Source organism: Oncorhynchus clarkii, chromosome 32, assembly GCF_045791955.1.
Source record: "Oncorhynchus clarkii lewisi isolate Uvic-CL-2024 chromosome 32, UVic_Ocla_1.0, whole genome shotgun sequence".
NCBI classification, from domain to species: domain Eukaryota; kingdom Metazoa; phylum Chordata; class Actinopteri; order Salmoniformes; family Salmonidae; genus Oncorhynchus; species Oncorhynchus clarkii.
In genome coordinates, this window is record NC_092178.1 from 27,361,018 (window position 1) to 27,384,279 (window position 23,262).

At 40.4% G+C, this 23,262-nt stretch overlaps 1 protein-coding gene across 1 annotated transcript in view; it reads right to left on the reverse strand.

The window, feature by feature from the left end:
• The window catches only part of LOC139391923 (alpha-N-acetylgalactosaminide alpha-2,6-sialyltransferase 2-like), a 69,100-nt gene that overhangs the window by 14,134 nt on the left and 31,704 nt on the right, over nucleotides 1-23,262 (reverse strand). Inside the window, exons 7-8 of the mRNA XM_071139533.1 lie at nucleotides 6,623-6,758; nucleotides 6,268-6,433 (exon numbers count right to left, since the gene is read on the reverse strand). Of these exons, the coding sequence (XP_070995634.1) occupies nucleotides 6,268-6,433; nucleotides 6,623-6,758 (302 nt within the window). The remainder of the gene's footprint in view (nucleotides 1-6,267; nucleotides 6,434-6,622; nucleotides 6,759-23,262) is intronic.

The window sequence follows — 23,262 nt, forward strand, 5'->3', positions numbered from 1 at the left end:
TGGTCAGGGCGTGAGTTGGGTGGGCAGTCTATGTTTGTTTTTCTATGTTTTGGGGCATTTCTATGTTTTCGGCCTAGTATGGTTCTCAATCAGAGGCAGGTGTCATTAGTTGTCTCTGATTGAGAATCATACTTAGGTAGCCTGGGTTGCACTGTTTGTTTGTGGGTGATTGTCTATGTTGATGGCTTGTTTCAGCACAGGTCTCATTTTGTAGCTTCACGGTCGTATTTGGTTTATTGTTTTTGTTACTCGTTTGTATAGTGTTAAGTTTTTTCTTGATTAAAGATTTGCCATGGACACTCACCACGCCGCGTATTGGTCCTCAGATCCATCTCGTCTCTCCTCTTCGGATGAAGAGGAGGACGGCCGTGACACCATCCACATGCAGGGGTGCATCTTTGGTTTTAGATGCGGGAGGGACATAATATTTGTGTTTTTACTTATTATAATATTTTTACCCAGTCGGATTAACACGCCAAGCAGCCAGCCCGTCTGCTCGGAGGCATCCACATGGTCCTGAAAACTGGGGGGGACAAGAATGCAATTTCAGAATGCCCCCCCTGTCCCCAGTGAAAGTTGCACCCCTGTCCATATGCACTGGAATAGCAAATGGAGGCACTTATTCACAGGTTCTCTTTTCACTAGTGCACAGCAGGCTACTCTGGTTATTTCACTCCACACATCAACAACTGTTTGAGGAGCAATGTTGCCTCTCCGTGCGTGAAAGGTGATATTCCGCCAAAACTCTGTATGCCATGGGCGTTCCAACCCTGTTCCTGCAGCTACCCAGATTTTAATTTGGGAACCAAGTGAAATCTGTTTGGGAACATCAATAGAAACATGTTTTCACAACAAAACATATTTCATTACACTGTTGACAGTCCCTGTCTTTGCGTGCTCGAGAAAGGAATGAAGGAGAGGGGAGATGGAAATGCAAGGTGGTGAGATATTCTGTCACTAAAGATAATGCCCTAGTAGTAGGCCATTCCAAATCAAATACAAATTCACTATAGTTGTAGGGTAACTCTATAAGTCACCCTGCACAATCAATGAACGAACCAACAGCATCGCCTAGGCACATACAGTGCCTTGCGAAAGTATTCGGCCCCCTTGAACTTTGCGACCTTTTGCCACATTTCAGGCTTCAAACATAAAGATATAAAACTGTATTTTTTTGTGAAGAATCAACAACAAGTGGGACACAATCATGAAGTGGAACGACATTTATTGGATATTTCAAACTTTTTTAACAAATCAAAAACTGAAAAATTGGGCGTGCAAAATTATTCAGCCCCCTTAAGTTAATACTTTGTAGCGCCACCTTTTGCTGCGATTACAGCTGTAAGTCGCTTGGGGTATGTCTCTATCAGTTTTGCACATCGAGAGACTGAATTTTTTTCCCCATTCCTCCTTGCAAAACAGCTCGAGCTAAGTGAGGTTGGATGGAGAGCATTTGTGAACAGCAGTTTTCAGTTCTTTCCACAGATTCTCAATTGGATTCAGGTCTGGACTTTGACTTGGCCATTCTAACACCTGGATATGTTTATTTTTGAACCATTCCATTGCATTCCATTGACAAATCTCCGTCCCAGTCTCAGGTCTTTTGCAGACTCCATCAGGTTTTCTTCCAGAATGGTCCTGTATTTGGCTCCATCCATCTTCCCATCAATTTTAACCATCTTCCCTGTCCCTGCTGAAGAAAAGCAGGCCCAAACCATGATGCTGCCACCACCATGTTTGACAGTGGGGATGGTGTGTTCAGGGTGATGAGCTGTGTTGCTTTTACGCCAAACATAACGTTTTGCATTGTTGCCAAAAAGTTCAATTTTGGTTTCATCTGACCAGAGCACCTTCTTCCAGATGTTTGGTGTGTCTCCCAGGTGGCTTGTGGTAAACTTTAAACAACACTTTTTATGGATATCTTTAAGAAATGGCTTTCTTCTTGCCACTCTTCCATAAAGGCCAGATTTGTGCAATATACGACTGATTGTTGTCCTATGGACAGAGTCTTCCACCTCAGCTGTAGATCTCTGCAGTTCATCCAGAGTGATCATGGGCCTCTTGGCTGCATCTCTGATCAGTCTTCTCCTTGTATGAGCTGAAAGTTTAGAGGGACGGCCAGGTCTTGGTAGATTTGCAGTGGTCTGATACTCCTTCCATTTCAATATTATCGCTTGCACAGTGCTCCTTGGGATGTTTAAAGCTTGGGAAATCTTTTTGTATCCAAATCCGGCTTTAAACTTCTTCACAACAGTATCTCGGACCTGCCTGGTGTGTTCCTTGTTCTTCATGATGCTCTCTGCGCTTTTAACGGACCTCTGAGACTATCACAGTGCAGGTGCATTTATACGGAGACTTGATTACACACAGGTGGATTGTATTTATCATCATTAGTCATTTAGGTCAACATTGGATCATTCAGAGATCCTCACTGAACTTCTGGAGAGAGTTTGCTGCACTGAAAGTAAAGGGGCTGAATAATTTTGCACACCCAATTTTTCAGGTTTTGATTTGTTAAAAAAGTTTGAAATATCCAATAAATGTCGTTCCACTTCATGATTGTGTCCCACTTGTTGATTCTTCACAAAAAAATACAGTTTTATATATTTATGTTTGAAGCCTGAAATGTGGCAAAAGGTCGCAAAGTTCAAGGGGGCCGAATACTTTCGCAAGGCACTGTATGTTGTCTCCCAGACTCATGGATAGAATGTTTGAAGAGTAGCATTAAGGTAAACAGTACATCCAGTAATAATAATACTGACCATACTCAAAGGCAATTACAAAAGCATGGGCCTACGCATATGCTTAAGCTCTAATATGGGTATGGGTGTTTTGAATGAATAAATCCCCTTAGAAAGCTGTCAATTTCCTTATGTTAGGCTTTAGCTGTTAGGCTTTGAAACAACATCCACAACTCCCATGTTTTCCACTCAGTTTCAATCTAATGTTGAACGTCTTTCTTCAAATTTGTCAATCACGGTGAGTTTTAAGTGTTTGGTGTGATTTTCCATTGTATTTGCATTGATGTCAGAGTGGTTAGAGGGACCACAGAGCCCTGAATACCCAACCAAAAGTGACCTGATGATTGTTTAGTGAGTTGGGTACTACCAACACATGGCCAGTGTGCATAAAAGGAGATTACCGTAACTCAACGGTCACGTGTCATTTTACTACTGGGCGGTAATAAGCCCAATGCACTCCTTTAGCCAATGTAGACCTGCCCTCTTTAACGCCGTATTATTTTGTGATCTAGCCAGGTATGATAAGTACCAAAGGATACAGTGCCTTCGGAAAGTATTCAGACCCCTTGACTTTTTCAACATTTTGTTAGGTTAAAGCCTTATTCTAAAGCCTTATTCTAAAATGTATTAAATCGTTTTCCCCCCTCATAAATCTACACAGAATACCCCATAATGACAGAACAACAACAGGTTTTTAGAAATGTTTGCTAATACATTTAAAAAAATAAATAAAATCACACTTACATAAGTATTCAGACCCTTCACGCAGTACTTTGTTGAAACACCTTTGGCAGCGATTACAGCCTTGAGTCTTAGGTACGACGCTACACGCTTGGCGCACCTGTATTTGGGGAGTTCCTCCCATTCTTCTCTGCAGATCCTCTCAAGCTCTGTCAGATTGGATGGGGAGTGTTGCTGTGCAGCTATTATCAGGACTCTCCAGAGATGTTTGATTGGGTTCAAGTCCGGGCTCTAGCTGGGCCACTCAAGGACATTTAGACTTGTCCCAAAGCCACTCCTGCAATTGCTTTGCTGTGTGCTTAGGGATGTTGTCCTGTTGGAAGGTGAATCTGTGCCCCAGTCTGAGGTCTTGAGCACCCTGGAGCAGGTTTTCATCAAGGATCTCTCTGTACTTTACTCCGTTCATCTTTTCCTCAATCCTGACTATTCTCCCAGTCCCTGCCTCTTAAAAACACCCTCACAGCATGATGCTGCAACCACCATGCTTCACCTTAGGGATGGTGCCAGGTTTCCTCCAGACGCTTGGCATTCAGGCCAAAGAGTTCAATCTTGGTTTCATCAGACCCGAGAATCTTGTTTCTCATGATCAGAGTCTTTAGGTGCCTTTTGGCAAACTCCAAGCAAGTTCCTTTCATTGAGGAGTGGCTTCCGTCTGGCCAATTTACCACAAAGGCCTGATTGGTGGAGTGCTGCAGAGATGGTTGTCCTTCTGGAAGGTTCTCCCATCTCCACAGATAAACTCTAGAGCTCTGTCATGGGGACCATCGAGTTCTTGGTCACCTCCCTGACCAAGGCCTTTATCCCCCGATTGCTCAGTTTGGCCGGGCGGCCAGCTCTATGAAGAGTCTTGCCGGTTACAAACTTCTTCCATTTAAGAATGATGGAGGCCACTGTGTTCTTGGGGACCTTCAATGCTGTAGAAATGTTTTGGTACTCTTCCCCAGATCTGCGGCTCGACACAATCCTGTCTCAGACCTCCACGGACAATTCCTTCGACCTCATGGCTTGGTTTTTGCTCTGACATGCACTGTCAATTTTGGGACCTTATATATAGTTGAAGTCAGAAGATTACATACACCTTAGCAAATACATTTAAACTCAGTTTTTCACAATTCATGACATTTAATCCTAGTAACAATTCCCTGTCTTAGGTCAGTTAGGATCACCACTTTATTTTAAGAATGTGAAATGTCAGAATAAAAGTAGAGAGGAATGATTTCTTTCAGCTTTTATTTCTTTCATCAAATTCCAAGTGGGTCAAAAGTTTAAGTACACTCAATTAACTTCCTGGCTGATGTCTAGAGATGTTGCTTCAATATATCCACATAATTTTCCTTCCTCATGATGCCATCTATTTTGTGAAGTGGACCAGTCCCTCCTGAAGCAAAGCACCCCCACAACATGATGCTGCCACCCCCGTGCGTAATGGTTGGGATGGTGTTCTTCGGCTTGCAAGCCTCCCCCTTATTCCTCCAAACATAACAATGGTCATTTTGGCCAAACAGTTCTATTTTTGTTTGATCAGACCAGAGGACATTTCTCCAAAAAGTACGATTTTTGTACCCATGAGCAGTTGCAAACCGTAGTCTGGCTTTTTTAATGGCGGTTTTGGAGCAGTGGCGTCTTCCTTGCTGAGCGCCTTTCAGGCTATGTATATATAGGGCTCATTTTACTGTGGATATAGATACTTTTGTACCTGTTTCCTCCAGCATCTTCACAAGGTCCTTTGCTGTTGTTCTGTGATTGATTTGCACTTTTCGCACTAAAGTACGTTCGTCTCTAGGAGACAGAACGCGTCTCCTTCCTGAGCGGTATGATGGCTGCGTGGTCCCATGCTGTTTATACTTGCGTCCTATTGTTTGTACAGATGAATGTGGTACCTTCAGCCGTTTGGAAATTCTCCCAATAACGAACAAGACTTGTGGAGGTCTGCAATTTTCTTCTGAGGTTTTGGCTTATTTCTTTTAATTTTCCCATGATGTCAAGCAAAGAGGCACTGAGTTTGAAGGTAGGCCTTGAAATACATCCACAGGTACACCTCCAATTGACTCACATTATGTCAATTAGCCTATCAGAAGCTTCTAAAGCCATGGCATAATCTTCTGGAATTTTCCAAGCTGTTTAAAGTCACAGTCAACTTTGTGAATGTGAACATCTGACCCACTGGGATTGTGATACAATTAATTATAAGTGAAATAATCTGTCTGTAAACAGTTGTTGGAATAGTTACCCGTGTCATGCACAAAGTAGATGTCCTAACCGACTTGCCAAAACTATAGTTTGTTAACAAGAAATTTGTGGAGTGGTTGAAAAACAAGTTTTAATGACTCCAACCTAAGTGTATGTAAACTTCCGACTTCAACTGTAGACAGTTGTGTGCCTTTCCAAATCATGTCCAATCAATTGAATTGACCACGGTTGGACTCCAATAAAGTTGTGGAAACATCTTAAGGATGATCAATGGAAACAGGATGCACCCCTGAGCTCAATATCAAGTCTCATAGCAAAGGGTCTGAATACTTATGTAAATAAGGTATTTCATTTTTTTTGTTTTTAAAACATTTAAAAAAATATATATATTTATTTAATCCATTTTAGATTAAAGCTGTAACGTAACAAAATGAGGAAAAATTCAAGGGGTCTGAAAACTTTCCAAAGGCACTGTAAATAATGAAAGTAGGTGTCATTATATCTCGTATTCAAAAGTCTACACAGCTGGAGAGGGAGTTGGCTCTATGAGCTGAGCTGCCTGACAAATGATAGTTCTACTCCTGGACACACACACCTGTGTAGTTATTGTAGTCCATAAAGCCAAAGGGGTTATTGAAGTAGGCTAGTCTGTTCCACTCTGACACGTTGAGTAGTTCTCCGTGGAGGTACATCTGGATGTCTGATATAAAGGCCTGCTTGAAGCCTGTGTTCTGGGAGTTCCTCAGAGACTGGGGACAGGTCTGGCACACACACACATACACACACACACACACACACACACACACACACACACACACACACACACACACACACACACACACACACACACACACACACACACACACACATATACAGTTTATCTAGGATATTTGTGAATGATTTGCATATCCTTGACCAGTGACGGTCTACTCTAAAACACACATGCTTACCATCTGCCTCTTTTGCTTGTCCCGGACATAAACATCCTCAGAAGCCCAGATGGGATATTGCTTGAAGTCCTTTTTTTGCAGCCGGAGCATGGGGGTCTCCTTGTGTGCAGACCCGGATCCAGCCGTAAAAACATCTCTTGTTGTATTTTTACAAGGACAATTCGTTTCGCAGAGACGCCCTCCCCGAGGAGCTAGTTGTAGTTTTTGAAAATAGCTAAACAATATAAAAGATGACATCATAGGGGGTTTTCTCATTATATTTTCTTCTTATCTTTTTGAGTACAGAACATCTTTGTTTTTTCAGTTATACAATTTTAGATTCAGATTTATAGGCTACATTGAAACACTGTTATGGTGCAAAGAAATTATGAATATGATGTCAAAAAAGTGGTAAAATGTCCCTTTAGCTGGCCAATTTTAACAGCCTTCAGAGGTAAATCCTAACTTCCACTGAGGTCGAATTTTCACTTAGTCATGCACTGATGTCATGTAAATCTAGGATTCTATCAACGGAACGATAGGATCCATACACACAATAATGACAATATCTTACTAGCACTTCAATGTTTAAAAAATATTTTTTTTCAGACAAAACCATAGAGAAAAATGTTGGGCTACAAATGTATTTTGAAAGTATCAGAAAACATCAGTTTCCCTTCATCATTTCACCTCTTTTTTGGAACATTATGATCAAATCAAACAGTAATAATTATTATCCATTATTACATGTCATTATTAATATGTAATTATTAATGCAAGTACAGTTGAACAAGTATTGTAATCAATAATTTTTACACTAAATACACTGCAGTGTTATGGTTACTGCTGTACAGTGCAATTAGTGTAAGAATGAATATACTTAATTACACAGTAATATGTGCACTGTAATTAACTCATTTTCATTTATATTTATGTGGTCAAATGCCTCAAATAGGCATCAAATACAACAATTGGATCAAGAAAAAAATATGATTGAGTTTGAGTTTTACTTGTGAGTTTTTATCCTTGTTGTGAATGTCCCCCACAATGTGTCATCTTAAAGGCTAAATACCGTCCGTTGACTAGCTAAACAAGTCAGATATATTGCTATTTGTTGGTGCAGAATACATACCCGATGCTATGATCAGAGATTTGTCCATACAGGAGCACATAGAGCAATGCGCACACGGCGACCATGAGCGCCAAGGTGAGAACTCCCCGGAATTGGGCTCTCATGTTCAAGATAGAGATTGAGAGAGGATCTGCCTAAGTACAGTTGAGACAGAGACTCTAATCATCTTCTTAAGAAGTGTATGGTCATGGTGGGATGCGCTGACTTGTTTTTTTTACACCTCACTCCTGCCCCTTTTGGGCACGTGTCTGGTTTCACAGTTGTACCAGCCAATACAGACAGAAATAAAGGTTCATAAATGGTTCTTCCTCAGTGCTTAAGGTCCATGGAGAACTCTTGCCCGATAAAGAACCTTTGAATTAAAGGACAAGTTCCCTTTTTCAACATAATTCTATTTTTAAGGTAAATGCCATGTTACAGAAGTGTGCAGACACTTTTTTTTTAACAATTTCACTTTGATTTGAGAAACTTATCCACCAGCGATAAACTTTTTTACGCTCGTTCTACAGCTGCAGAGGCACAGATAAACATGAACAAAGGCTCCAAAAACACCCAAATACGTCATTTTCAGTACAGCGATGAAGGTCTATAGATGTTGTGCAGATGAAAGTGTGTCATTCCCAATTTTTCAGTTTTTGATTTGTTAAAAAAGTTTGAAATATCCAATAAATGTCGTTCCACTTCATGATTGTGTCCCACTTGTTGTTGATTCTTCACACAAAAATACAGTTTTATATCTTTATGTTTGAAGCCTGAAATGTGGCAAAAGGTCGCAAAGTTCAAGGGGGCCGAATACTTTCGCAAGGCACTGTAATTGTACATTTCAAAGGAGAAAAAAAACCCATCCCAATCTGCGTGGCGCTCTATGCTATGAACTATTTGTCCAGTAACATACCTCTTGTGATCTACGTAGTTTGATTATCAGAACGTGCTGGTGGACTTCTGGACACTTTTGTGAAAAAGTGTTGAATCAAGTCCAACTACGCTGACGCTGATTTTAATTGGCTGATACAGAATTCTGTTGCTGGATATAATTTTGTGCTCAGATGGTCGTACTTAGCATAGTGGCTAATTGTGCCAGGTCTGCCTGGGTCTAAGCAAAAGTATAGCCCCATGTTGTGTACATACAGTGGCAAGAAAAAGTATGTGAACCCTTTGGAAATACCTGGATTTCTACATAAATTGGTTATACAATTTGATCTGATCTTCATCTAGCTCACAACACTAGACAAACACAGTCTGCTTAAACTAAGAACACACAAAAATGTTTATGTTCTCATACCGTGGGGTGGCAGGTAGCCTAGTGGTTAGAGCGTTTCAAGGTCGAATCCCTGAGCTGACAAGGTAAAAATCTGTTGTTCTACCCCTGAACAAAGCAGTTAACCCACTGTTCCTAGGCTGTCATGGAAAATAAGAATTTGTTCTTAACTGACTTGCCTGGTTAAATAAAGGTAAAAAAACAAGTATTTATTGAACACAGTGTACATTCACAGTACAGGGTGGGAAAAGTATGTGAACTCTTGAATTGAATAACTGGCTGTGGCAGCAATAACCTGTCACGTTCTGACCTTTATTTCCTTTGTTTTGTATTTATTTAGTATGGTCAGGGCGTGAGTTGGGTGGGCAGTCTATGTTGGTTTTTCTATGTTTTGGGGCATTTCTATGTTTTCGGCCTAGTATGGTTCTCAATCAGAGGCAGGTGTCATTAGTTGTCTCTGATTGAGAATCATACTTAGGTAGCCTGGGTTGCACTGTTTGTTTGTGGGTGATTGTCTATGCTAGTTGCTTGTGTCAGCACAGTTCTCATTTGTAGCTTCACGGTCGTTATTGGTTTATTGTTTTAGTATGCAGTGTTCAGTACTTTCTTTAATTAAATATTCACTATGAACACATACCAGGCCACATTTTGGTCCTCTGATCCTTCTCGCCTCTCCTCTTCAGTTGAAGAGGAGGAAGACCGTGACATAACCTCAACCAAACATTTTCTGTAGTTGCGGATCAGACCTGCACAACGGTCAGGTTGTGGTTTGGACCATTCCTCTTTACAAAACTGTTTCATTTCAGCAATATTCTTGGGATGTCTGGTGTGTACTTCTCTCCTCAGGTCATGCCACAGCATGGCAATCAGGTTGAGGTCAGGACTGACTGGGCCACTCCAGAAGGCATATTTTCTTCTGTTGAAGCATTTATGTTTTACTTCTATGTTTTGGGTCGTTGTCCTGTTGCATCACCTAACTTCTGTTGAGCTTCAATTGGTGGACAGATAGCCTAACATTCTCCTGCAAAATGTCTTGATAAACTTGAGAATTCATTTTTCCATCAATGATAGCTGTCCAGGCCCTGAGCCAGCAAAGCAGCACCAAACCATGATGCTCCCTCCACCATACTTTACAGTTGGGAGGAGGTTTTGAAGTTGGTGTGCTGTGCCTTTTTTCTCCACAGATAGTGTTGTGTGATCCTTCCAAACAACTCAACTGTAGTTTCATCTATCCACAGAATATTTTGTCAGTAGTGCTGTGGAACATCCAGGTGCACTTTTGCAAACTTCAGACATTCAGCAATGTTTTTTTTGGACAGCAGTCGCTTCTTCCGTGGTGTCCTCCCATGAACACCATTCTTGTTTAGTGTTTTACGTATCGTAGACTTGTCAACAGAGATGTTGGCATGTTCCAGGGATTTCTGCAAGTCTTTAGCTGACACGCTAAGATTCTTCTTAACCTTATTGAGCATTCTGCACTGTGCTCTTGCAGTCATCTTTGCAGGACGACCACTCCTAGCAACAGTCCTGAACTTTCTCCAATTATAGACAATTGGTCTTACCATGGACTGATGAACATCAAGGCTTGAAGTGATACTTTTGCAACCCTTTCCAGCTTTATGCAAGTCAAATATTCTTAATCTTAGGTCTTCTGAGATCTCTTTTGTTTGAGGCATGATTCACATCAGGCAATGATTCTTGTGAATAGCAAACTCAAATTGTGTGTTTTTTTTATAGGGCAAGGCAGCTCTAACCAACATTTCCAATCTCGTCTTATTGACTGGACTCCAGGTTAGCTGACTCCTGACTCCAATTAGCTTTTGGAGAAGTCATTCGCCTAGGGGTTCACATACTTATTACAACCTACACTGTGAATGTTTAAATGATGCATTTAATATAGGCAAGTAAAATAATTTGTTTGTTATTAATTTAAGCACACTGTTTGTCAATTGTTCTGACTTACAATAGACAAAGTCAGATGTGATGACCAATTTATGCAGAAATCCAGGTAATTCCAATGGGTTCACATACTTTTTCTTGCCACTATAGTCTACATTGGATAGACATAATGTGTGCTCAAATTAAGAATAGCTGAACACAAAACAGATAAAGGATTTCAGGATGGATGGCTTTGATGCAGTCGAGCCAAAAGGTTTGAATGAACAGCTCTCTTTCGCTTCTTTTTTGTAAATATGTTTACGTTTATTTCTCTTTTGTTATTATTGATGTGGAATGTGTGTAGGAATCTATAATACTTTTCATACACTTGTTTGAAAAGCCAACACAATCTCACAATCAATTCGTGCAAATCTGTACAAAAAGTATTTCTGCAGATTTAGTATTTTTTGCATATTTGTGTGGCTTAATTAGTGTGAAAAGACACACATTTGTGTGTGACTTCATTCACAGGAAAATAGATTTTATTGGGGGGGGGGGGCAAACTTCAGAACACTGTTTTGAAAGTTATTGGAGCAATGCATTTTGGGCAATGGTGTTCTACACCTATTTTTTTGTGTCCCACATCCATACATGCATATTAAAACACTTGTTAACAACCCAATATTGTTAATCAACCAGGTTGTCACTGAAATACTTATAATAGTAGCCTTACGTTTTTATATTTTAAATTCATTCCAATGCTGTTTTCTATGCTTGTTTTTACTTAATACTTTGGGATAGTGGTGCTATGTCAGACTTTATAAGGTTTGCCAGATTGGAGTACAAAGCTGTGTTTGTCCGTTTGTTTCTGGCAACGATGAAGGTGTTTGATTGAGGAATGGGGATACATTTTCATGATGGGAAATTCATTCAGCAATAAATGTGGGAAAACAGATGACATGCAAAACATATCTGTTTGGTTTAAATCCCCCTAGTGCAACTACCTGGTATTTGCAACTATAATGAGTCTTCACTACAATCAACTAAGCGACAGTTGAAGTCGGAAGTTAACACACTTAGGTTGGAGTCATTAAAACTCGTTTTTCAACCACTCCACACATTTCTTGTAAACAAACTATAGTTTTGGTAAGTCGGTCATTTTTCCAACAATTGTTTACAGACAGATTATTTCACTGTATCACAATTCCAGTGGGTCAGAAGTGTACATACACGAAGTTGACTGTGCCTTTAAACTGCTTGGAAAATGACAGAAAATTATGCCATGGCTTGTCACGGTGCTGACTTTTGCCCGTCGCCTGCAGCAAAAGCCTCTATCCCGTCCTCTGGCTAGGCAGAGTACTTTAGGATTTTAGTCACTTCGGTGTAACAAGGGCCTAGCCGTGCGGCCCTACCAACCCTTCTATTTATTCGTAATGGCCCTTCGCGTGAGTTGGGTTTGTTCCTTCGTTCACGTTGTCACTCCCTTATTTCCTGGTCTAGTATGGGGCCTTGGATAGATGAGTACTTTATTACTTTATGTTTATAGATTCTTCCTATACTCCCTAACCTTGTGTCTTCTTCCTTTATATATCAATACCTAATAACTTATCTTCTGTTAGTTATTATGCTCGTCAGCTAGTAGTCACTTGGAAACTGGTATTGTTATATGTATTGACTTTTCCAAAGATATATTATTGTCCACACAATGAAATATTCTTTGGTGCAATCACTTTAACCTATAACCAGGGTCACTTTCTGTTCAGTGAGAGTGTCAAAGGTGTTTGCTCTCCAGATCGTTAATCTGGCCTAGTTGTCAAAGTTTCAAGCTTTTATTAAGTGTCACTGTTTTTGTCTTATACACGTTATTACAATTCAATGGTTATACAGTCCTATTACATCAATAATGCTCAATCAATCCTTAATGTGCTATACTATGCCAGATAATACTGCAAATATAATTCGCTCAAAACACTTCTTATAACTCTTAAGCAAATAACCATATATTTACCTTAACACTCTATTCCCTTGGTCCTTCCCGAAACTGGTCTTTATAAGAGTAGTAATATTTTGGCAGCCTCCGCTGTTTATAATACTATAATTTCTTATTTAGTCCGAATTTCCTATGGTTACACTTTTTACTGCCTACTGTTTAGATATTGATTTCCTTTTGTCGACCCTTGGCTACTACGAGGCTTACTTATTTCTGGGCTTTTTCAATCTCGCCAAACTGTAATCGTCTCTGGCACCCAAAAGATGGAACTTGTTGATCTCAAGAGTTCTATACACCTCGCTCAGTTGAGGGGTAAAGTTCTCTCCTACTCAACGTCGTTCGCTTCTTGAGTGAGCTTCCAGAGTACAATACAATTATTAAGATATACCAGTCAATAGTTTGCTCGTGCCTTAATGTCGAAGTAGTCAATACAAACAGAGTATAGTATAAAGTAATTTACCTTGTCTGCTGATTCTCTATGATATCCAAATCATATATGTTGAGGATCATGGCTAGGCACTGATCTCTCCTCCTTTAATATCTCTTTTAGACACTCAGTTTGGGGGAAGATGTTCGGGAGTGCAATTCACTTTGCCTGTGAGTGCAACTGACTTTGCCTGTAAGTGCAAAAGTCATTATTACTCAATCCAGTTTTAGGTCTTGCAGCACAGATGCCCATACATCTTCTTCCGTTTTGGCGTGGGTTTGGTAAGGCTGCTCATACCACTCCCTCTTAATTTTCACGCAGGTTGGTTCTTGCTTTATTTCCAGTTCTTTCCACTGTTGTTCATTCAGCTCCCCCTGCTGGTCACTTCCTGATGTGGCAGTTTCTTCCTGTATTCCCCAGTCAATGGTTGATCCCAGATCCCAAGGATGTGGCTCTGGGTCTGGGTTGGCTGCTGTGGTAGGGGTCTGATTTATTTTGGTTTTTGCTACAGGCTTTAGAAGCTTCTGATAGGCTAATTGACATAATTTGAGTCAATTGGAGGTGTACCTGTGGATGTATTTCAAGGCCTACCTTCAAACTCAGTGCCTTTTTGCTTGACATCATGGGAAAATCAAAAGAATTCAGCCAAGACCTCAGAAGAAAATTGTAGACCTCCACAAGTCTGGTTTATCCTTGGGAGCAATTTCCAAACGCCTAAAGTACCACGTTCATCTGTACAAACAATAGTACGCAAGTATAAACACCATGGGACCACGCAGCCACCATACCTCTCAGGAAGGAGGCGCATTCTGTCTCCTAGATATGAACATTTGAAAGATATGAAAGAGAATTTCTCACTGGAAATTGCTGCTGAAATTAAAAACAGCTTAGGGATAAGGTATTTAATTAATTTCAGACTCTCCTATGCCACTATTCCCAACATCTCGTACCCTATCGGTTGTAAATAATCCCTTTTTTAAGCTGATATAATTTATATCATTATTATAGTGCTGTGAAAACTGTCTTTCATCAAGCTGCCCACTCAAGAAAAAGCTTCAAACTATAACCAGTTCCTGCAACGTGTTTCAGGTTATCAGTCAACCTATCAGGGTAGTTACAAACAGGAATGGAATCATCAACATGTATTGACCACATCTTAACTAGTACTGCAGAAAGTGCTTTTAAAGCAGTATCCATATTCATCTGATGTAGTGATCACAATATAGCAGTTACAGTGCCTTCGGAAAGTATTCAGGCCCCTTTACTTTTTCCATATTTTGTTACATTACAGCCTTATTCTAATTTGGATTAAATAAATAAAAAATCTCAGCAATCTACCCCATAACGACAAAGCGGAAACATAAGGTTTTTAGAAATTGTTGAAAATGTATATACAGTGCCTTGCGAAAGTATTCGGCCCCCTTGAACTTTGCGACCTTTTGCCACATTTCAGGCTTCAAACATAAAGATATAAAACTGTATATTTTGTGAAGAATCAACAACAAGTGGGACACAATCATGAAGTGGAACGACATTTATTGGATATTTCAAACTTTTTTAACAAATCAAAAACGGAAAAATTGGGCGTGCAAAATTATTCAGCCCCCTTAAGTTAATACTTTGTAGCGCCACCTTTTGCTGCGATTACAGCTGTAAGTCGCTTGGGGTATGTCTCTATCAGTTTTGCACATCGAGAGACTGAAATTTTTTCCCATTCCTCCTTGCAAAACAGCTTGAGCTCAGTGAGGTTGGATGGAGAGCATTTGTGAACAGCAGTTTTCAGTTCTTTCCACAGATTCTCGATTGGATTCAGGTCTGGACTTTGACTTGGCCATTCTAACACCTGGATATGTTCATTTTTGAACCATTCCATTGTAGATTTTGCTTTATGTTTTGGATCATTGTCTTGTTGGAAGACAAATCTCCGTCCCAGTCTCAGGTCTTTTGCAGACTCCATCAGGTTTTCTTCCAGAATGGTCCTGTATTTGGCTCCATCCATCTTCCCATCAATTTTAACCATCTTCCCTGTCCCTGCTGAAGAAAAGCAGGCCCAAACCATGATGCTGCCACCACCATGTTTGACAGTGGGGATGGTGTTCAGGGTGATGAGCTGTGTTGCTTTTACGCCAAACATAACGTTTTGCATTGTTGCCAAAAAGTTCAATTTTGGATTCATCTGACCAGAGCACCTTCTTCCACATGTTTGGTGTGTCTCCCAGGTGTCTTGTGGCAAACTTTAAATAACACTTTTTATGGATATCTTTAAGAAATGGCTTTCTTCTTGCCACTCTTCCATAAAGGCCAGATTTGTGCAATATACGACTGATTGTTGTCCTATGGACAGAGTCTCCCACCTCAGCTGTAGATCTCTGCAGTTCATCCAGAGTGATCATGGGCCTCTTGGCTGCATCTCTGATCAGTCTTCTCCTTGTATGAGCTGAAAGTTTAGAGGGACGGCCAGGTCTTGGTAGATTTGCAGTGGTCTGATACTCCTTCCATTTCAATATTATCGCTTGCACAGTGCTCCTTGGGATGTTTAAAGCTTGGGAAATCTTTTTGTATCCAAATCCGGCTTTAAACTTCTTCACAACAGTATCTCGGACCTGCCTGGTGTGTTCCTTGTTCTTCATGATGCTCTCTGCGCTTTTAACGGACCTCTGAGACTATCACAGTGCAGGTGCATTTATACGGAGACTTGATTACACACAGGTGGATTGTATTTATCATCATTAGTCATTTAGGTCAACATTGGATCATTCAGAGATCCTCACTGAACTTCTGGAGAGAGTTTGTTGCACTGAAAGTAAAGGGGCTGAATCAATTTGCACACCCAATTTTTCAGTTTTTGATTTGTTAAAAAAGTTTGAAATATCCAATAAATGTCGTTCCACTTCATGATTGTGTCCCACTTGTTGTTGATTCTTCACAAAAAAATACAGTTTTATATCTTTATGTTTGAAGCCTGAAATGTGGCAAAAGGTCGCAAAGTTCAAGGGGGCCGAATACTTTCGCAAGGCACTGTGTGTATATATATATATATATATATATATATATATATATATATATATATATATATATATAATAAAAAAGTATCTTATTTACATAAGTACTCAGACCCTTTACTATGAGACTCGAAATTGAGCTCAGGTGCATCCTGTTTCCATTGATCATCCTTGAGATGTTTCTAAAGCTTGATTGGAGTCCACCTGTGGTAAATTCAATTGATTGGACATGATTTGGAAAGGCACACACCTGTCTACTCTATATAAGGTCCCACAGTTGACAATGCATGTCAGAGCAAAAACCAAGCCATGAGGTTGAAGGAATTGTCAGTAGAGCTCAGAAACAGGATTGTATCGAGGTGCAGATCTGAACACTCTTAAATGGAAGAAGTTTCGAACCACCAAGACTCTTCCTAGAGCTGGCCGCCTGGCCAAACTGAGTAATCGGGGCGAAGGGCCTTGGTCATGGAGGTGTCCATGGTACCTCTGAAAGAGCTCTCGAGTTCCTCTGTGGAGATGGGAAAACCTTCCAGAAGGACAACCATCTCTGCAGCACTCCACCAATCAGGCCTTTATGGTAGAGTGGTCAGACAGAAGCCATTCCTCAGTAAAAGGCACATGATAGCCCACTTGGAGTTTGCCAAAAGGTAAAGGACTCAGACCATGAGAAACAAGATTCTCTTGTCTGATGAAACCAAGATTTTACTTTTTGGCGTGAATGCCAAACGTCACATCTGGAGGATACATTACAACATCTCTACGGTGAAGAATGGTGGTGGCAGCATCATGCAGTGGGGAAGTTTTTCAGCGGCAGGGACTGAAAGATCGAGGGAAAGATGAACGCCTCAAAGTAGAGATCCTTGGTGAAAACCTGCTCCAGAGTGCTCAGGACCTCAGACTGGGGCGAAGTTTCAACTTCCAACCGGACAATGACCCTAAGCACACAGCCAAGAGCCCGGAATTGAAGCCGATCTAACATCTCTGCAGAGAACTGAAAATAGCTGTGCAGCAATGTTCCCATCCAACATGTCAGAGCTTGAGAGGATCTGCAGAGAAGAATGTGAGAAACTCCCCAAATACAGGTGTGCCAAGCTTGTAGCGTCATATCCAAGAAGACTCGAGGCTGTAATCGCTGCCAAAGGTGCTTCAATCCTCTCCCTGGACCTCTATACCAAGCGGTGTCAGAGGAAGGCCCTAAAAATGGTCAAAGACTCCAGCCACCCTAGTCATACACTGTTCTCTCTGCTACCGCACGACAAGCATTACCAGAGCACCAAGTCTAGGTCCAAGAGGCTTTTAAACAGCTTCTACCCCCAAGCCATAAGGCTCCTGAACATCTAATCAAATGGCTATACAGACTATTTATTTTGTCCCCCCCCCCCTCTTTTACACAGCTGCTACTCTCTGTTATTATCTATCCATAGTCACTTTAAAACTCTGACCTACATCTACATATTACCTCAATTACCTCGACTGCCCCCCACATTGGCTCTGTACCGGTACCCCCTGTATATAGCCTTGCTATTGTTATTCTACTGCTGCTCTTTAATTATTTGTTACTTTTCATTCTTATTTTTTTTAGGTATTTTTCTTAAAACTGCATTGTTGGTTAAAACCTCTTAAGTCTACCCCTTCCTTTTCGAACATTCTGTTAAAAATCGCGCAACTTTTCAGCGTCCTGCTACTCATGCCAGGAATATAGTATATGCATATGATTAGTATGTGTGGATAGAAAACACTCTGAAGTTTCTAAAACTGGTTAAATCACGGCTGTGACTATAACAGATCGTGTGTTTCATTGAAAAACGCAAGAAAAACTGCTCTCTGAAAGCTAAAAATAATTTCCATAAGTCAATTTCATGGGTTGTTAAAAGGGGACAAAATTTAATATCGACCTGCATGCAATTCATACAAATTCCACACGATGTCGACATTGTCGTCATTTTCAATGGAATTTTTTGTTGGAAAATCCAACTATCTGGATTCCGTTTCTTCCGGTCTCCACCAGGATGTTTTCAATGTGCACATTGGCAGCCATTGATTTGCAGACGAGGAGCTATTGAATATACATCGCCCTGTAATCATTTTGATAGATTATAAACGTTTACTAATACCTAAAGTTGGATTACAAAAGTATTTCGAAGTGTTTTGTGAAAGTTTATCGTCGACTTTTTTAATTTAAAAAAATGACGCAGCGTTTAAAAACAATGTTTTTTTCTGAATGACACAGCTTCCATAGAAAGCTATTTTGGGTATATATGGACCGATTTAAACGAAAAAAAGACCCAATAGTGATGTTTATGGGGCATATAGGAGTGCCAAGAAAGAAGCTCGTCAAAGGTAATGAATGTTTTATATTTTATTTCTGCGTTTTGTGCAGCGCCGGATAAGCAAAGTCTTTGTTTACGTCGCATTCAGGCATTTTGAGGTGTTGCATGCTATCAGATAATAGCTTCTCATGCTTTCGCCGAAAAGCATTTTAAAAATCTGACTTGTTGGCTAGGTTCACAACGAGTGTAGCTTTAATTCAATACCCTGCTTGTGAATTTTGATCAAGGTTTGAGTTTTAACGAGTACATTTAGCATTTAGCGTAGCGCATTTGCATTTCCAGGTGCCTAGTTGAGACATCTGCGTCTCAAGTAGGATCAAGAAGTTAAGGGCTTTTAAATAAGCATTTCACTGTAAGGTCTACACCTATTGTATTCGGTGCATATGACAAATACAATTAGATTTTATTGATGAGGAATTTATATATTGTATGGTTGAAAGGGATGAGGCAAAAGGTATGGCAAATAAGTCTGGCAGCACAACCGATTGCCAAACATACTGCGAATTGAGAAATAATTTGACTAAACAGAAGAAAAGAAGAAGAAACTATACTATGAAACAAAGATAAATTATATAAAGAGTCATAGTAAAAAGCTTTGGACCACCTTAAATTACATTTTGGGCAAAAAGGCAAACTCAGTTACATCATTTATTGAATCAGATGTCTTATTCGTCACAAAACCCACTGATTTTGTAAACTACTTTGATCATTTTTTCATTGACAAGGTTTCAAACTTAGGCATGACATGCCAGCAACAAACAATGACATTACACATCCAAGTATATCTGACCAAATTATAAAATACAAGAATTGTAATTTTGAATTCCGTAAAGTGAGTGTGGAAGAGGTGAAAACATTATTGATGTCTATCAACAATGAGAAGCCACCGGGGTCTGACAACTTGGATGGAAAATTACTGAGGATAATAGCGGACGATATTGCCACTCCTATTTGCCATATTTTCAATTTAAGCCTACTACAAAGTGTGTGCCCTCAGGCCTGGATGGAAGCTAGTAATTCCGCTACCTAAGAATAGAATAGTACAGCCCCCTTTACTGGCTCAAATAGCCGACCAATCAGCCTTTTACCAACACGTAGTAAACTTTTGAAAAAATTGTGTTTTACCAGATACAATGCTATTTTACAGTAAACCAATTGACAACAGACCTTCAGCGCGCTTATAGGGAAGGACATTCAACAAGCTCTTACACAAATGACTGATGATTAGCTGAGAGAAATTGGTGAAATAAAGATTGTGGGAGCTGTTTTGTTATACTTCAGTGCGTCTTTTGACATTATTGATCATGGTCTGCTGCTGGAAAAATATATGTGTTATGGCTTTACAACCCCCTCTTATATTAGAGTTACCTATCTAAAAGAACACAGAGGGTGTTCTTCAATGGAAACCTTTCCAACATAATCCAGGTAGAATCAGATATTCCCCAGGGCAGCTGTCTAGGCCCCTTATTGTTTTCTATAGTTACTAATGACATGCCACTGGCTTTGAGTAAAGTAAAGTACGCGGATGAATCACCATACACATCAGCTACTACAGCGACTGAAATGACTGCAACACTTAACAAAGAGCTGCAGTTAGTTTCAGAATGAGTGGCAAGGAATAAGTTAGTGCTAAATATTTCAAAATAAAAAATTATTGTATTTGGGACAAATCATTCACTAAAGCCTAAACCTCAACTAAATCTTGTCATTAATAATATGGAAATTGAGCAAGTTGAGGTGACTAAACTGGTTGGAGTAACCCTGGATTGTAAACTGTCATGGTCAAAACATATTGATTCAACAGTAGCTAAGATGGGGAGAAGTCTGTCCATAATAAAACTGCACTGTCTTCTTAACAGCACTATCAAGAAGGCAGGTCTCACATGGACTAATGTTCAGTCGTGTGGTCAGGTGCCACAAAGAGGGACTTAGGAAAATTGCAATTCACTCAGAACAAGGCAGTACTGCTGGCCCTTGGATGTGCACAGCTCAGACACCATTGCATATAAGGTTATAAGGTTACTATTATATAATAATTATTTAAGTGACAACCTGGTTGATTAAAAATATTGGGTTGTGAACACGTTTTTATTTTATTTTAATATATATATGGGTCACAAAAAAGGCAGTGCAGAATACCATTGCCCATCACGCATTGCTGTAATAACTTTCAAAATATGTTTTTCCAAAGTTTGCCCCCTAAAAATGTATTTTCCTACGAATTAATTTGCACAAAAATGTGTGTATTTTCACATGAATTAAGCTACACAAAAACAAGCAAAAGTGCACAAAATCTGCTGAAATACCTTTTGTACGAATTGAGTGTAAGATTGTGTTGCCCAAGTTGACTATCCGCAGCCACTCTGCAGGAATACTTTAAAGTGGGCGGCGGGGGAAAGGTGACTGGAATCAGATGTGCTGCTTCTTCAGCTGCCTCTTGATTTCAGCATATTCTCTGTTTTCGTTGGTCAAACGACACCAGTTTTTCCTGGATCACCGGCTCTTTAGCTTGCCATGCTGTGTGGAGGACAGTTGTTTGGTTTGATAGCTCAGGAATCGTAGGACGATGGACCTCAGTGGCGTACGGGGGGTCGATGGGTGGTGAACCTAGCTCCCTGTGGATGTGCTGAACTCCCAGGTTCAAACCGCGTGGGAGATGCAATAGTTATTTTGTAAAGGGCTCAATGAACTTCTGCATATCTAATTTTCCATGCTTTCTGGTACTCCATATATTCACACAATTTCCTCTCGATTCTAAATGTTGACATTTGTCATGACTCACAGAAATATTGTTGGTTTGGAGAGTGAAAGAGAGGTCTTTCGGGAGTACCACACCTGTCTTCCAGTTCACCCACTCAGCCATCCGCTGTCTTAAGTGTAGTGTCCAGGTTCTGGATGGTAGTAGTCACGTCTTCTATTTTCTTTCCCAAGGTTTCAAAATGTTTGCTCACCTTTTTAAAACCACAATTTCAATGCGGACAAGCAATTCCGAACATTTTTAATATAGTTTTTTCGCTCACCGGCTCGTTGTCTTGTTTCTTATATTTACTGCAGCGTCTTGTGGTCATACTGTTTGCATATTCGTTAAAGATTATCTTAATCTTTCCCCCTTCCATTTTGTAAATTAGTATAAGGGTTTAGTAGCTTAGTAAATGAATGAATTCATGTGGTGGCGTGTGGTCAGCTCACGCTGTGGTGCTAACGACCTGAAGGGGTATCTGCAGCTCAGTCTTGTGACAACCTATTATGAAGTGACGATGATTTAACAATGTCATCCTTAAAAGTAGGGCAATCCTTACTTTCGGAGGAAGAGGGCAGCACACGAAGCTATGAACATGCTCCAGGTGGTCTAAGGGGAACTTCTGATGGAACCTACCTCCAAAATCATGTGCCGAAACCCGGGACTGAATCAGACGTTTAGATCTTCAGTATAATGCTGGCCCAACTGACCTATTTCGGCAAGCCTCTTGGTTTATGTCGGTGGCACCTTTGGGGACACCCACGAGTGGCACAGACTATGAACACTCAAAAGGCATCTCGTGGCCAGTACTGGGATCTATGCTTTCGATTTTGCCGTTATTAGCACCACACTCTTAACGTTTAACCAAATGAGCTAACCATCCGCTTGCCAGTTGGGTCAATTGTTATGAGCCATCGCGGGTCAGCAAATAAATACTAGTGGGTGGGAGTCTCTTGATTGCTCCTTGTGGCCACTTCAAACAACTGAGAGATTAGTTTAAATGGTACTCATTCGTTTCAGCAGAGAGGAAGATACGAAGCGAGAGGGCCCACTCTCGCCAAAATCTGAATAAACTCAATGCGTTCGTATGAGCATAATATGCAGACCTAAACTTGTCGCCTGCATTCCCGCCTTTGGGAGGACTCGCATTGTTAGGGGGGAGACATGTGCATCTCGTCATTAAATATTGATCTCTGGTTCCAGCCATTTATGAAATCATTGTAAATAACAAATTGTTCTTAACTGACTTGCCTAGTTAAAAAAGGTTAACAAAAAAATCACAAGTACATAGGCCTATGCCTATTTCGAAAGTCAGCAATTTGGCCAGTGCGCGTGGCAATAGGGCTAGCTGATAATTGAGTTGCGACTGTCACTGCATCTAAAATGTGTGAAGATGATGTGTCTTAAGTATAACTCAAAATAATGAGACAAGAAAAAGGGGAGGGGTGTGTGGCGAAGATATGGCGGTGTCTCCAGAATGCATGGATTTAGCGCTCCAGAATGTGCTCTGCTTTCTCCTACCAATTCCCCATTACATATGTAATCAGTACGCCTAGTAAATGTACCGTTAATCCCGTAATTTGGCTTTTTTTGTTTGTTTTTGCCATCAGTTAAGAACAAATTCTTATTTACAATGACGGCCTAGGAGGGCCCAACGCTCTACGCCCCACATATTACAGTACTTTAACGTTCACATTCTTGGAGTGGAAACGTTGTTTGCAGAGTTCACAACCTGCTACACTTGTGAAAAACACGTTTTGGTTTATTTCATAACCATCATGTAAGAGTTATAAATGTTTTAATTGTATTTTGTTTGGAGTGCTCCATGTGAGCAAGGAGCATGTGTGTGGTTTCTCTGTCCTGATAAGAGTGAGGGAGCGCACCGCCTGAGCTAATTTCTTTAG